Source organism: Leucopleurus acutus, assembly GCF_964270905.1.
Source record: "Leucopleurus acutus genome assembly, chromosome: 5".
Classification (NCBI taxonomy): Eukaryota; Metazoa; Chordata; class Mammalia; order Artiodactyla; family Delphinidae; genus Leucopleurus; species Leucopleurus acutus.
The window spans coordinates 42,767,622-42,783,706 of record NC_139147.1 but is presented as its reverse complement, the minus strand read 5'-3'; the positions used below and the strand labels follow the sequence as shown (position 1 = coordinate 42,783,706).

At 35.8% G+C, this 16,085-nt stretch overlaps 1 protein-coding gene across 1 annotated transcript in view; it reads left to right on the top strand.

The window, feature by feature from the left end:
• PROS1 (protein S) overlaps nt 1-16,085 on the top strand; it is a 57,232-nt gene that overhangs the window by 15,920 nt on the left and 25,227 nt on the right. The window contains exons 2-6 of the mRNA XM_082839948.1: nt 2,277-2,434; nt 5,151-5,175; nt 11,792-11,878; nt 13,775-13,897; nt 13,997-14,128. Coding sequence (XP_082696074.1) covers nt 2,277-2,434; nt 5,151-5,175; nt 11,792-11,878; nt 13,775-13,897; nt 13,997-14,128 — 525 coding nt within the window. The remainder of the gene's footprint in view (nt 1-2,276; nt 2,435-5,150; nt 5,176-11,791; nt 11,879-13,774; nt 13,898-13,996; nt 14,129-16,085) is intronic.

Here is a 16,085-nt window from a genome sequence, read left to right as displayed (position 1 = left end):
TAGTTGCGGCTCGCGGACTCTAGAGCGCAGGCTCCGTAGTTGTGACGCACGGGCTTAGCTGCTCCGTGGCATGTGGGATCTTCCCGGACCATGGCTCGGACCCACGTCCCCTGCATTGGCAGGCGGATTCTTAACCACTGTACCACAAGGGAAGTCCTCTAATTTTTGGATAATACAAACAATCTTCTTCTTTTTTTTTTTTTCTGGTTGCTTTGGGTCTTCGTTGCTGTGCGTGGGCTTTCTCTAGTTGTGGTGAGCAGGGGGCTACTCTTCATTGTGGTGCATGGGCTTCTCATTGCAGTGGCTTCTCTCGTTGCCGAGCACGGGCTCGAGGCGCGCGGGCTTCAGTAGCTGCGGCGCAGGCTCAGTAGTTGTGGTGCATGGGGTTAGTTGCTCTGCAGCATGTGGGATCTTCCCGTACCAGGGATCAAACCCGTGTCCCCTGAATTGGCAGGCGGATTCACTGTGCCACCAGGGAAGTCTCCAATCTTTCAATAAACATTCTATACATACCTTTTTCAGCAACATTTGCATATCTGTAGGACCTACTTAGAAGCGGAATTGTTGAATTGAAGAGTATATGTACTTTTTTTTTTTTTTTTTTTTTTTGCGGTACGCGGGCCTCTCACTGTTGTGGCCTCTCCCATTGCGGAGCACAGGCTCCGGACGTGCAGGCTCAGCAGCCATGGCTCACGGGCCTAGTTGCTTCGCGGCATGTGGGATCCTCCCGGACCGGGGCACGAACCCGTGTCCCCTGCATCGGCAGGCGGACTCTCAACCACTGCGCCACCAGGGAAGCCCCGAGTATATGTACTTTTAATTTTCAGATACTACCAAATTACCTTCAAATAATACCTATTAGTTTATATTCCTATCACCATTGTACAAGAATACTTGTTTCCACTTACACTCACCAATACTTGATATTATCCGTCTTTTAAATTTTTGCAAATCTATTAGCCAAAAATCCAATTGTTTTTAAAAATTTGTGTTAAACATCTTTTCACATGTTTATTGGCTACTTTAATTTTTCTCTGTAGTGATGTGTAAATGGTATTGCTTTGTTTATATTTTATTTATATTATTTATTTTGTTTTTAACCTTGCACACATTCCTGTATTGGTTGGCATATTGTTGTATTACTTTTTCTTTAATTTGCAAAAGTTGTTTATAAATTCTGGATGTAATTTTTTCTGTTATATATGATGGAAATATTTTCCTACAATCTGTTGCTTGATGTTGAACTTTGTTATTTTTATCATCGTTTGTCAACTGCTTGCAATTTTTTATATACTCAAAGTTACTGATTTTTTCTCTTCTGTATTTTGTGCTTTGCACAAGGTCTTCCTTTTGCCATGGAATTTTATTTTCTTGTTTGTATAAATAACCAGGTGTTTTAGCCTATCAAATTTCTTTCAAATAGCTGATTGGACTGTACTCCTGCATTTCTCTTTCTCCACAGAGATCACACAAGTTTTCCATTAAAACTGAGAAAGTTTGTTACTCTAGCTTTAAAGATGCTGTGGCTATGACTTTATAGCCATTTCAGCATGATGCTTTTACCAATGTAGTCATAACGAGGTAAACATTAAATTATTGTTTGGTATGTTTGACCTCAAGCATAAGCTTGAATAATTTGTGTAGATCATTAGACAAACGCTGTAGCTACACACCAAACCGCTCTTTGAGTTGTTAAGCAAAGTGCTTATGCATCCATGTGTTTTCCTCAGTTCAACCCTACTGAGGCAGGCATAACTTTAATTTTTATTTATTTAATAAATTTATTTATTTATTTATTTTTGGCTGCATTGGATATTCGCTGCTGCGCGCGGGCTTTTTCTAGTTGCGGCGAGTGGGGGCCCCTCTTCGTTTTGGTGAGGGGGCTTCTCATTGTAGTGGCTTCTCTTGTTGAGGAGCACAGGCTCTAGGTGTGTGGGCTTCAGCAGTTGCAGCACATGGGCTCAGTAGTTATGGCTTGTGGGCTCTAGAGTGCAGGCTCAGTAGTTGTGGCACACGATCTTAGTTACTCCGTGGCATGTGGGATCTTCCCAGACCAGGGCTCGAACCCATGCCCCCTGCATTGGCAGGTGGATTCTTAACCACTGCGCCACGAGGGAAGTCCTGAGACAGGCATAACTTTAAATAGCATACTAAGTTTAAATGGCATACAATTTACCGGCAGAAAATGATTTATATAATATATCATTGCTTAATATAATATTTTAGGTGGAGAAATGAAAGATTTGTTCATGTAAACTTTTTTTGTTTTTCTTCAGTTTTGTCGAAGCAACATGCTTCACAAGTCCTGGTTAGGAAAAGGCGTGCAAATTCTTTGATTGAAGAAACAAAAAAGGGTAATCTTGAAAGAGAATGCATTGAAGAACTGTGCAATAAAGAAGAAGCCAGGGAGGTCTTTGAAAATAACCCTGAAACGGTAAGAATTCATGAAAAGTGGTAAGTTAGCATACCTAGACATATAGTTACAGACGGAATGTTTGCAGCTTGAGTCTGTGTTCCCTTGTGTTTCTTTTTACAGTTAATGATTGTGTATATCACCTTCCACATGTACCCACTGAAGCGTTTCAGGAGGAATTACGTTCAAAGGAAAGTGGGCTTGTTAGGGAGACACTATTTGCCAAAACCAATGTGCTCTGACCAAACTATAATTCAACTATACCTAATTGTCACAAATAGTATGAACCTCATGGTTTGTAACTACTTTCTCCCAACCAGGACTTTGTAGTGTTGGGTGAGGGGAAGGCACCTCAAGTGTGTGTGTGTTGCGTGTGTGTGTGACTACATTGTTATCACTATGCTTCATTAATTCTCTCCATTGGCATTTTTAACCAAGCTTTAGAAAACAGAGCCTCTAATTCAGAGCTTGGTACATAATAGGTACTCAGTATATGCTTAATAAAGGATTCATTACAGTACTGTGTTCCCTGAGAATACTTTTAATTTATTCCATAAACTGTTGGCAAGTTTCCTCAGCGCACTGTAAATCATCAATAGTCCCTGCGGTTGGAATTTATACCTTTAGTGTATACATTTTTCCAATTTAGTCTAGAATAAAATGATCACAAAGACCCCTAAATATCATACAGAAATATGGGGCCCCTAGATCTGATCTTTAGTCCCCTAATTTTCCTAGAGAAGGGGGTTCTTGAACATGTTCTGTGGGTAGCAGGAATATAAATAGTGCCTCTATGAATTAGGGTGAAGAATTCAAGTTTGATAACCTTCAGGGTTACCTCAGATTTTTTTCCCTGAGATGAACTGTATAACCAAAAGGAAATGAGGGAGAAAACATACGCAAAGTACCTCCTTTACCTCTGCCTTAGTTCCTGGAACCATGAGACTAGATGAGCCATAACAAGCAGGAACCATTTGTCTATAGTTAGAGAACTTGTCCAAGACAGTAATAACTTGTGTTTTCTGGGATTGCCCTTTAATCCTCTTACCTCCACCTACTCTAATAGGTTCAAAGGGAATTTTTCCCAGGGTACCCGAAGATTCATTTTTAACACTCTCCAAGATTGAATCAAAATGTTTGTCTTAGTTTTGTTGCCTGTTGTGGAAAAGCAATTAAGACAAAAATATTTTATTTCACACAATATAGCAGTGTACTCATATTGTGTAGGAAACAGATAAACACACACACACGTATACACAAATTTCTTTTTATTATGGAAATGGTAAATATATCCCAAAGTAGGGAGAAGAATATAATAAACCCCAATATACCTACTTTCCCTTTCAATGATTATCAACAATCTGCCATTCTTGTTCTGCCTATTCTCTACCCCACCCACTCTAATTTTTGTTTTGTTTTGCTGGAACATTTTAAGGCAAGCCTGCATGCTCAAGATTTCATTTGATTATATTACCCATAAATGCTTGAGCGTGTATATCTAACACTGTAAATATGTTCTCATAGCTTAGCCTCTGAGTAGCAAATGGGGAGTGAGACAGAAGCCATATGGAGGGAAGGGAAAAGGGTAGAGAAAAGAAACTTATTTATGTGCTTCCTCTCCTCCACTCATTCTGACAGTTGTGTTATTGACAGAAGAGAAAGAGATGATGGAGAGAGTAAGGAAGAAATGGGAGACATGAAAGAAGAAAAAAACCCATTTGTTATTGCTTCTCTCTTTCTATCCTGCTCCAGACACTCCCTGCCCACATCCCTCATATCCTAGTCCACACTCCTAGTCACCACCTTATTGCTTGTCTCCCCACTGTCCCTAATATAGTCCTTTCACCATTACATCATCTCCTTTTGAACCAATTCATCATTGTTTATATCCTGGCTTTTGTTCTGTAGATGACAACACTGATGTCTGAATTGCTTAGTGGGAGATCTCATCTTATAAACTAGTAGCTAAGTGTTGTGTAGGTTTATATGTGAGAGGAGGAAGGAATGAGGACGTTAATTGTATCCTGGATGAAAGTTATGTTCTGTACTTGAGGTTGTTTTTGTGTAGAAACACTGGTTTCTCATGAGGAGTTCTTATGTTATTAATGCTGCATATCGGGTGTATTATGGCTTAAGAAGGCTTTTGCGAACTAGCCTGGGAACCTTACCATCAGAAATCATTTTTATCATTTTTCTCCTTTTGCTGAAGTGCTTTCCTTAGTCCAAATTACTGATTTACAGAAAAATTCTTGGTACATAACCAATTTATAAGTAAGGTATTACATGTACATAAGATGCTAAAAGGTAAATGTCCACTTTAATTCAATTCAAATTATGTTACTGTTATTCAGCAATGAATCTGGTGTGTGTACTCAGCATGATGTGAGATGTATCAAATGGGTATCTAACCATCTTGGAAAAATTAAAAGATTTACGTAAAGGGGGCATATATAGTCACATTTAACATCTTCAGTGGGGCCTGTTTTCAGTTTAGAAACCTTTGAAACATGATTTAATTGATCGGTATTGCTTTAAGCCTAAGCATCTTATGGCTTAATGTTATTAGTCATCTACTCCTGGTATATATTTTACTATAGAAAAAATGCTATAATGTGGAAATGAGAGTTGTATGTAATTTATTGCATCTTTAATATAAAAACACATTTTAAAATCGTTTTAACTTTATACGAAATTTAGATTTGCTAAGATATATTTTTTCTTTTCTTTTCTTTTCTAGGAATATTTTTATCCAAAATATTTAGGTAAGTTCAAAGGACCTCAATCATATAATCTTAGAAATGGAAGAAAACTTAAATATGATGAAGTCCAATCCTCCACTCATATATGTTCCATCCAGTACAATTTCATTAGCCTTGGGAGTAAGATCTCTCTCATTCTATACGCAAATTTTCTGTCCTTTTATTTAAAGTCATGTAGATGAATTTGGAATGGTTCTCTTAATTACTATGTGACATTTTGTCTTTTAGTCTTTTTCATTTTTTTGTCTTTCTCATAAAGAGTCACTGAGCTGATGCAAAGTTATATTTAGGTAACAGAATATTCTCTATAAGTACATGAATTTTCATGGGTTATCTTTTTTTTTTTAACACCTTTATTGGAGTATAATTGCTTTACAATGGTGTGTTAGTTTCTGCTTTACAACAAAATGAATCAGTTATATATATGCATATGTTCTTCATGGGTTATCTTTTAATGAAAGGAAAGATCTCTACACTCTCCAGAGCTTGTGACATAATTATCATTTAAATATTGATAGAAATTATTAACAACTTCCCACTTTGCAGCACCATTTCCTCATTTCCTACAATATCCCATCCATGTTTTGCCTTTGGATACAAAAGCAAAAGGAGTGAGGTAGCATTTCCATATCTAAAGAGATTAGATTATTTCAACTAAATGTCAATTAAAAGGCTACAGTTTGTTTTAAATAAATATAAAAATATTTTATTAATATTTTTTGGAGACTTGTCAGCATTTCCAAAGAATGGAAGTGGAGTAGCATTTGTACACGTCTTTCTGATGAGATTCTCTATAGGTCCAGCCCACAGAGGTTTGCTCTCCCTCTTCCTTTGAGCTCAGAATAGTCCCCATCTGTGCATCTTTCTACCCCACTCTCATGCCAGCCAACGTGAGACTCCAAGGCCTGCAAAACTGAAAAGTAAATCTTCCTCGAAAAAAAAAGTAGGAATGTACTCTGATATACAGTAATAACTATGCAGTTTAGTGTTAATATAATTTAGCAAATAACTATTTCTATTAAACTCTCATTTCTCTTGAAATTTTAGGGTTTAATTATAGTTTAGGGTATTACACTTTGCTTTTGTTTTACTTCTGAATACCCATGCAGAGATCCCAGAGACCATCTGTAGATAGGGAACTATATATACCTTTCCCCCTTTCCTAGGGAGCCTTACATTGAATTGATGGTATGTACTTACATTTACCCTTCAGGACAATTAACAAGATAAGAGCCCAACATCATTGGGAGAAGACCCTTTCTGAACCAAGTGCTCTTTTTCATTGTTCCTAAAGTGGTTACTCTTCCCTTTTTTGAGTGTCCACAATGGTGTGAATCTTATTTTTGTGGCAAATCCGGAGTCAAGGAGACCCAGTTATAATACACTGCCTCTCATTTCACCCTCTCATCAACTGCAGGACATTGGTTCAATGGTATCTCTCTTTAGAACTCCATAGCATGACACTTTTCTGTTCTTGGGCTGCTGGGTGTTTTCCAGTTGACTTATTATAATTTCTTTTTATTAATTCCAATCGAACATTTATCTCCCACAAGATCTTAAAATTATTTAACCTCTATGAGTTATAGTTTTCCAATTTGTCAAATGGATAGTAACAATTTACGTAATAAGTTTCTAGCAAGAAATAAAATGAGGTAATGTTTTCAAAGCACTTAGTAAAATATGTCATGCTAGTTCTCTTCATTTTTTTCCCCTAACTTCTCCTCTAGTCACATTTTCTTTTCTTTCCTTTCCTTCCCTTTTCTAGCTGCTAATAACAGACTTAAGCAGTTTCATTCAAATTTGGAAAGAGGATACTATAAAAATTATGTAGTGATATTATTTATGACTTTAGATATGAAAATTCAACAAGATTTTCTAAAAACTTTAGCTGTCATATCTGAGATATACATCCATGAAAAACATTTCTTCTTTGTAAAGTTATGCTTTGACTCCTTACTTTCTAAAGCAAAAATTAAAGGTTTATAGTCTTAAAGTCAAGAAAAGATAGACTATCAAGACTATTTCATTCTCTCCATTTTAGGTAGGAATTTAAATATTTTGTAATTAAAATAGACAATATTTGGCTGTTAAAATTATAAGCTTACATTAAAATATAGTATTCTTAGGTCCATGTAATGAGGCTGTGTTTCTGCAGGCATCAATACTCTGGAAGATAATGTATCTTTGATCACAGAGTACATTTGGATAAACATAAATAACATTTTAATACAGCATTATGTGTTTTGGAAAAGTTAGATAAAATCTTTTTCTTTTTTTCCTTCCATTCCTCTCAACTGCCTCTGTTTCTACCCAACTTTCTCTTTTATTTGCCTATCTTATTTGGAAGCATGATAGAAAAGCCAAGTCCTAAAAAAAAATAATAATAATATGATGTGGACTCTAGTCTCAGACATAAAAATTTCTACTGTGTCAGTTTAGGAAACTTATTTAACTTTTGAGGTTCTGTATTTAACTTACACTATAACTATATTTTCTAACTTCAGAGCTGTTGGGAATATCAAATAAGTATATGTATGTAGATAGATTTTTTTATATCAAACTTTCTTCAGATGTAAAGTATTATTATTAATTGACTTATATAGTGAAACAAAAAATATACTTTTAAAAATATTTATTTATTTTATTTATTCATTTTTGGTTGTGTTGGGTCTTCATCACTGCACACGGGCTTTCTCTAGTTGCAGTGAGCGGGGGCTACTCTTCATTGCGGTGCGCGGGCTTCTCATTGCGGTGGCTTCTCTTGTTGCAGAGCATGGGCTCTAGGCACATGGGCTTCAGTAGTTGTGGCATGCAGACTCAGTAGTTGTGGCTCGCTGGCTCTAGAGCGCAGGCTCAGTAGTTGTGGCACACGAGCTTAGTTGCTCCACGGCATGTGGGATCTTCCCAGACTAGGGATCAAACCTGGGTCCCCTGCATTGGCAGTCAGATTCTTAACCACTGTGCCACCAGGGAAGCCCCAAAATATACTTTTTATTATGATATATTTTTTGATTCACATTTTATATTTTGGTCTTTAGTTACAAGCGTATGTGATGAATTCCACCGTTGAAAACACAAAAGAAATACTCTCAGTTAAGTCTTTCTGTCTTTTGATGTGTATATCCTGTAGGCCAGTGGTCCTAATTGGGGGGTGGGGGGAACCTTTATAATTTTGTCTCTGGTAAACCCAACAGTAATTTTACTAATTACCACAGCTCATGCTGGGAGCTCCTTACAGTGAGATAAGATCACCCAAGAAATTAGACCACTAATACTAACCCATACTTTTTGGCAGTGTTTGGATTTAGAGTTGTAAGTGTTCAGAAATCACATTAGTCTATCCATATACTGCACTGAAAACATGGAATTTGGGCAGAAATACTCTGCATTTTATTATATAAAGATAAGTTTTTAAGTTGTGTTCTTTTCCTTAGAAAATGGAATAAACTCTGCCATCTATGTTGGGCTTTAAAATATCACCCACTAGAATGGATGATTAAATTAATGGGAGAAAAACTTCTTGGAAAGAATGCTAAATTCTGAGCCAAAATGTAAACATCAGAAATAGTTTTTAGTTTCTAGTTCTTGCCAAATTGGTGGATTAGCTCAGACTGCTGACTTCTCTTAAAATCATCTCAAGAGAAACAATAGCATTCCAGGCACTAATAATAACAAAATAAAATGAAAACAACAAGAAATGTGAGAAACCCATGGATAGACTGAAGGCTGTTTGACCTAGTATGGGGACCTGGGGTTCTGACTGCTGAGGCAGCAGTAAGAGGACAGATTGGATAGTTAAAAAAGAACCTAAGCGTTCAAATCAAGCAAATTTTTAAAAGTACAACAGAGCAAGCCCTGAGTAACAAAAAGTAAGGAAATAACACAAGTAGAGATAGAAATAAGTTAAATGGAAAACAAAAGAGAAGATTAACACAAGAAAATCTCATTCTTTGAGAAGGTAAAGTAAGGAAAGTAAGTTAGACTGACCTCTGGCAAGAATAATCAAGGAGAAAGAAAAAAAGGGAAAGAAGAAATGCCAGAACAAAAAGTGTAGGACAAAAGGGGGAAATACTATAAACTCAGCATAGATAGATTGGATTTATAATCATAAAATAAAGATTATAAAATAAAATATAATCATAAAAAGTTACAAAATATGATCATATAATAATATGGATATAGGAACTGTTATAGTCTAGAACCAAGATTTCTTTCTAGGATGTTCTGTCCTGACCACTGGAACCTCTCCTGAAAGTGCCTCTTTCTTAGGCTTTCCTCCCTGATGGCCCGAGTTTCTATTTCTAATTCCGTTTCTTAGAAGAGCTTCTGCTTCAGGCTACAAAAGCTATGGCAATCTCTCTCCAACTCTCACCTTCCTACTCATTCTCTCCAACTTCCTCCATTCCTGTTGGGCAGCAAGAAAGAGAAGTGGGAAGGTAAGGGATCGGGACTGCACTGCTTTGGAGTAGCCATGCAACTTGCTCTTCTCACTGTAATTCTAAATGCAGGTTTCCAAAAAAACATTATCACATATATTAGTATGGACTCATATATAAGGTGCTTTATGTGTTAAACCTACTTTGTAATCTTGCCTGGGGTCCTAATCACCATATGAAGTCATTTCAGCTGAACCTCTAGCTTAAGGGTTTCAAATTTTAGCTGTCAGATTTGTCCAGAAGTGCAAAATGATGCTTTCTTACAAATGAGAATCCTAATGGAATGTTCACACTAGAATAAGATAATTCTGGGAGTGGGTGATTCAAGAGGAGGGACAAATGAATTCAGGGAAAGAATACTCAAGACTTAAGATTGCCTAGGTCTCACTGGGCCTCCAGAAAGACCACAATGATGTAAAGTATTGTTTCTATGGGAAAATATTATAACCTACTTTGGTAGGCTAAATAATGACCCCCCTAAATATGTTCATGTCCTGTCCTCAGAACCTCTAATGTTACCTTAAATGTTGTCTTTGAAGATTAAGTTAAGGATCTTGAGATGGAGACATTATTCTGTATTATTTGGGTGGTTCCAATGTAGTCACAAATGTTCTTAAACAAGAGAGACAGGAGGTCAGAGTTGGTAGTAGTTCATATGACAATGAAGCAAGAGTTGAGAGTGATATGAGGATGGGGCCATGAGCCCAGGAATGCAGGTGGCTTGTAGAAGCTGAAAAAACTGAGGAAATAGATTCTCCTTTGGAGTTCTAGAAGGAATGCAGCCCTAACAACACCTTAATTTTAGACCTCTGATCCCTGTAACTGTAAGATAATAAATCTGTGTTATTTTAGGCCACTGAGATTGTGTTTGTCACAAAAGCAATCGGAAAGGAATATACCCACTGACTTCAAATGAGCCTTTAAACCCATCTGTGATAAATTGCATTCTCCAAAGGTGGCTGCAAAAATATCTCCCATCTCACATACTCTTCTGCAATGTCATCTTGCCACTTCCCCAACACTATGTGGAATCTATTCTTTTCTCCCTCCTCCAAATCAGGGTGGACCCGGAGACTGCTTTGATCAGTAGACTATGGTGCAAGTGATACAATGCCTCTTAAATGGCCTGGCAGCTTCCGCCTTCTTCCTCTTGCAAGCTAGGTACCATGAAAACAGTGCCACTTTAGGACTGCATACTCAGGGAAACTCAACCACATGGAGAAGCCCTGAAGCATGGCATACCATGTGGAGATAGAGATGCTAAGGAACCTGAGCTGTCAGACATATGAGTGAAAAGCCATCCAGGAGGTGGATCTTCCAGACCCAGCCACCCTGGCTGATCCCATGTGCAGCAGAGACAAACAGCTTAACCAAACCCTTTCTAAATATTTGATCCACGGATCATGAGCAAAATAGAATGATTATTTTAAGCCACTAATTTCGGGAGTTGTTTGTTACCCAGCAAAACACCACCTTTTTAGTGAGTTGGTGACTATCTGTCCAATGAACTGATACATATAATGTCTTCAGTGGCTATTAAGAAATGTTATGTTGTTGGCACTAAATGACCCCTGGTTAAAGTCTGTACATAATTTATCTCTATTATTTCAGCTGTTATTTCTGCCAGATTGCTATATCTAATTTCACAGAGTTCTAGTAAGAAATAAAATGAATAAAGTAAACCTGCTTTGTAATACTGAGGCATTATACAAATATTATTTTGTTAGTCTCTATGCAACATTGGAAGAATTGGAAGTTGCCTACGGCAACCAGAAACACTGACTTATTCTACTGACTTAATTATAGACAATTTCTAAATTAGGCTCTGGTCTATAGATTTGAGGGTGACTTTGGGTCTCTGCTACAGAATTAAGAACGTAGATTTATGTGGCAATAAATTTCCCTGCTAATTCAAAATATTTTTCACTTCTGGCTTTAAGGTTCTTTTCCAAAGAGAAGCCTCTATAAATCTATTTTTCATGATTCTGTGTTTATTGCAATCTTCCTTGTAGATTTTTAATTTTTCAAAAAGGTGGATGGAAACATTTAGGATTGACATTTTGAATGCTGAATCATGTAAATCTACAGAAGCATAAATATTCTACCACTTCGGATAATTTCTACCATGATTTCAGATCAAGTAAGTGTGTCTGCTCTAAGATTACACTTGTTTGTATTTACAGGTTGTCTTGGCTCCTTCAGAGCTGGATTATTCACTGCTGCTCGTCTGTCAACTAATGCTTACCCTGACCTAAGGAGCTGTGTCAATGGTAAACACCTCTACCATCAGTTTAAAAAACAAAACAAAACAAAAACCTGCAAGTAAAGTACCCCCATATAAATATAACTAATGTTTAAAAATCAACAAATGAGCCCTTGAAGGGCTGCAAGGCCCAGCAAGGAGGTATTCTCAAAATGCATTTGAAGGAATGTTTTTAATTTTTTTTAATTTTTTTGGCCATGCCACATGACTCTAACACTGGATCAAATTGGCCAAATAATTATTTCTTTCAGTGTTTATTTATTTGTTTATTATTTATTTAGTTTAAACTTTTTATTGAAGTATCATACATATATGTATGTATGTGTACAGCAATGTACATGAAAGATGAATTTTTTTCTTTCTTTTTTTTTTTTTTTTTTGACCACATCATGTGGCTTGTGGGATCTTAGTTTCCCCACTAGGGATTGAACCTGGGCCACAGCAGTGAAAGCGCTGAGTCCTAACCACTGGACCGCCAAGGAACTCCCTGAAGGAATGTGTTTTAGATGTAAATGCTGCTGTTTTACTTAAAATGAATTTTCCACCTAATGTTTAAATTGAAGTGTTCCTTGTTTGCCAAGCTTTAGGTCATTGACTTCAGAATTTTATTCCCAAGAGCTTTAATTTGGCTGTTGTTGCATAATCATGTACTTATGACCAAATGTTAGAGTTGATTAATAGGTCAAAGTGGAACCACGTTTATTTTTCTGACTTTTGGCATCAACAATATAAATGTGGAAAATCTTGTGATATCAAATTAGCCTTTTCCCCCTGAAGTTCACATAAGGCCTAGTGATAATTCTCATAGATTATTTGTCTCTAGTTTGTCAATTTCCTGACTTACAGTCAGAGAGAAAAAGGTGAAATGGCAACATGTAAACTGGGATGTTTGTCCAGTGAATATTTTAAATGTAGCATTGGCATTATTGAGATATTCATTCATGTGCATTTTCTATAATTCAAAATTAGTTGTAACTACGCAAGTAAAACAGTTTGCCTAAACGTGTATATTTAATTCATACTTTATTTTTTCAATTTACCAGAGGACAAAAGAATAATTTGATAATTTCCTGATTAGCCTGTTTTCTGTCATTTTAACTAATACCTAATTTTCAAAAAATTTGATTTTATGAGGACTTTTTTGAGAAGTTCAATAATTAGGTTTTAATTAGATTAAAAATTTTTTTTGTTTGCAAGTAACAGTTTGCTTTGCTAACATAAGCAAAGGAGAATGTAAAGGAAGGATGGAAGGAACTTGCAGATGAGCTAGGAAGGCTGGAGAAACAGGTGTGGAATCATGCAGGAGCCAGGGACCGTTGCAGTGTCTAGTGAGGTGAGAGTGACCACAAATAAGTCAAGACACAAATGGGCATATCATTTAAGATAGTGATAAAGTGCTGTGACATTTTATGAAGAAAATGTCCCTCCTTAGGAATCACGGTATTCTGCTACCTGTTTCCCAATGTCTGAAAACCATTTGACTAGAATTCTATTTATTTAAAGCAGGAGAATAAATCTGGTCCCTGTTATTCTATCTTAGCCCAATTTGGAAGTTCCAATTTTTTCTATTGATACTACACTATTTCTATTGATATTGAGTACTTTATTGTTCTGCTTACCTCGTGGAATTTTAAGGATCAAATAAGGTAATATATGAAAAGAATATTAAATTACAGTTGTAAAGTACTGTATATATATGCAAATATAAAAGTAGCTCCCTTTTACAAAATATAAAGATTTGTCTAATGGATCCACTTTTCTTAATGAAAAAGTATTTGAAGGAATGAGTTGTAATTTTTTTCCATTGACCATAGGCTTTGTGCACAGGATTCTATTAAAGGGTGTATAATTCTATTTTACCATGGCATGTGGTAAAAATTAAATAGATATATATTTCCTTCAGCCATTCCAGACCAGTGTAATCCTCTGCCATGCAATGAAGATGGATATATGACCTGCAAAGATGGCCAAGCTACATTCACTTGCATTTGTAAATCAGGTTGGCAAGGAGAGAAGTGTGAATTTGGTATGTACAATAAACCCAGCTGGCTCATCTGGATTGGCCTCCTGAAAAGTTCTCTGAAGGTTTTATTACTTTAAAAGTAATTTATTTCCTCCTTTTTAGATATAAATGAATGCAAGCATCCTTCAAATGTAAATGGAGGTTGTAGCCAGATTTGTGATAATACACCTGGAAGTTACCACTGTTCCTGTAAAAGTGGTTTTTTTATGCTTTCAAATAAAAAGGACTGCAAAGGTAAGAGTAAGAAGGTAGACTAAAAAGGTATTTACTATGTGAGAGCAAAATTCAATTAGAGGAATTTCCCCATGAAATTCTTGGAAAACTCTTAGGTGGTAAGTGCTTGTAATAAGTATACATTATCATCTACCTTGAAACCTTGTGATACTATGGGACTGCCTTTGGTTTATTGTTTATAGAGTATTTTTTTACTCACAGAGTATTTTGTTGTCTTCTTATTGTGTGTGCATGTGTGTACATGCACGTGTTTTAATGAAGAATTTCATTATATGGTGATAAAATGAAGTTTTAGTGCAAGTCCTTGCATACTACAGTCTGCGAAATCGTTGTTTATCCTTTTTCTTCCAGACGCTATAATATTATATCCTTTATTCCAATAAGATAAACGGTTTACAAATAAATCACCACAATCCTTAATAACTTCTTTCACTGTATTTTATATTTTCTTGTCAGAAATACCTTTCTAATTTCCAATATAAACCCTTCATCTTGCACCTCATTTCCTGTTGTGGTTTTGAAAAAGATGAAGCTCTGGTTTTCCTTCTCTTTATACATCTAAGATCACATCACTGGTCATAACTTTTTTTCTTTTTTAATTTCAGACTTAAATAATTCCAGTCAGTTTAGCTTTTTAAGTCATTTTACTAGTGTATTTCTTTTTTTAAAAATTATGCTTCTCTTTCCCCGAAATTTTACCTTTCTTTTTTCTGCACAATGTTTTTTCCATTAGACTGCTTTAACTACCTTTACTAAATCTTCAAATATAAGTGCTAGGTACGTGGACGACTAAAAATGAAATTCTCCAGCCTGGAGTTAAATTTTGCTTTTAGAAAATGGGAGCAAGTTATTCTTTCTTCTCTCCTTTCCTCCTTCCCTTCCTTTCTTCCTTCTTTCCTTCCTTTTCTTCGTTCTTCCCTCCCTCCCTCTCTTCCTCCTTCTCCCCCCTCTCTTTTTTCTTTCTCCCACCACTTCTCTTTTTGTGATGAAGTAAAAAATTTAATAAGTTAAAATGTAAAGTTTTCTTTTTCAACTCTATTCATATCTGCTTTGGTAAATCCTTAAATTGAATTCATATTCAAGGAGTGGTCTGTCCCTCACTGTATTGTAGCGTTTAGTCTAGCATAGTTTACTATAATATCATTTAAAGTGCAATTGAGTGACTCTAAGGTGAACTGTATAAGCTAATGATTTATTATAAGCAGTTATCCAATTTCAGATTATATATGTTTCTTGTTTGCCTATTTGAAGGTGTTTGAGGTTAAAGGTTTAGAATATCAATATCATTAAAACACCAGTTATAGAAAACCATTATAATGAAGGGATACCATATGCATTCCACAAGCAAATAATACCCATTAAAACTTCTACATCTAAATACTTGGATAGTCTATACTGCTAAAGAATTTGTGATTTATATTTTTAATTAATAGGAATTTAATCCTTATCCATTGAGTTAATACACCTTAACAAAAAGTTCTCTTATAAATGAGTGTCTCTGATGATCAGGACATATGTTCTTGTATTCTTCATTTACATAGTCTTTTATCCACAATACCTAAGTAATAAAGTACAGACCTAGAAGAAGAATATGTATACAACTATTACAATAGGGCCTTTGCTAAAATGTGGGTATGGCTGGGATTAAGCTGCCAGTAAATGTGCAAAAATGCAAGAATAAAACTTTTCATCAGACATTAGATGTCAGCGTAGAGTCATAAAATGTACATGCTATAACCGACACTCATATGATTTAAATGAGTCCTTGTAATATGCCTCAAACCAAATAAATTTAGTCATATGTTTTTACTTTCTGTTGAAAATATGGATTTTATAGCTCTTTTTAGAAAAGTAAGTATTTTTTGAAGTAATTGTAGATTCACATGCAGTTGTAAGAAATAATAAAAAGCGATCCCCTGTACCCTTTTCCCAATTTCTCCCGATAGTAAAATCTTAC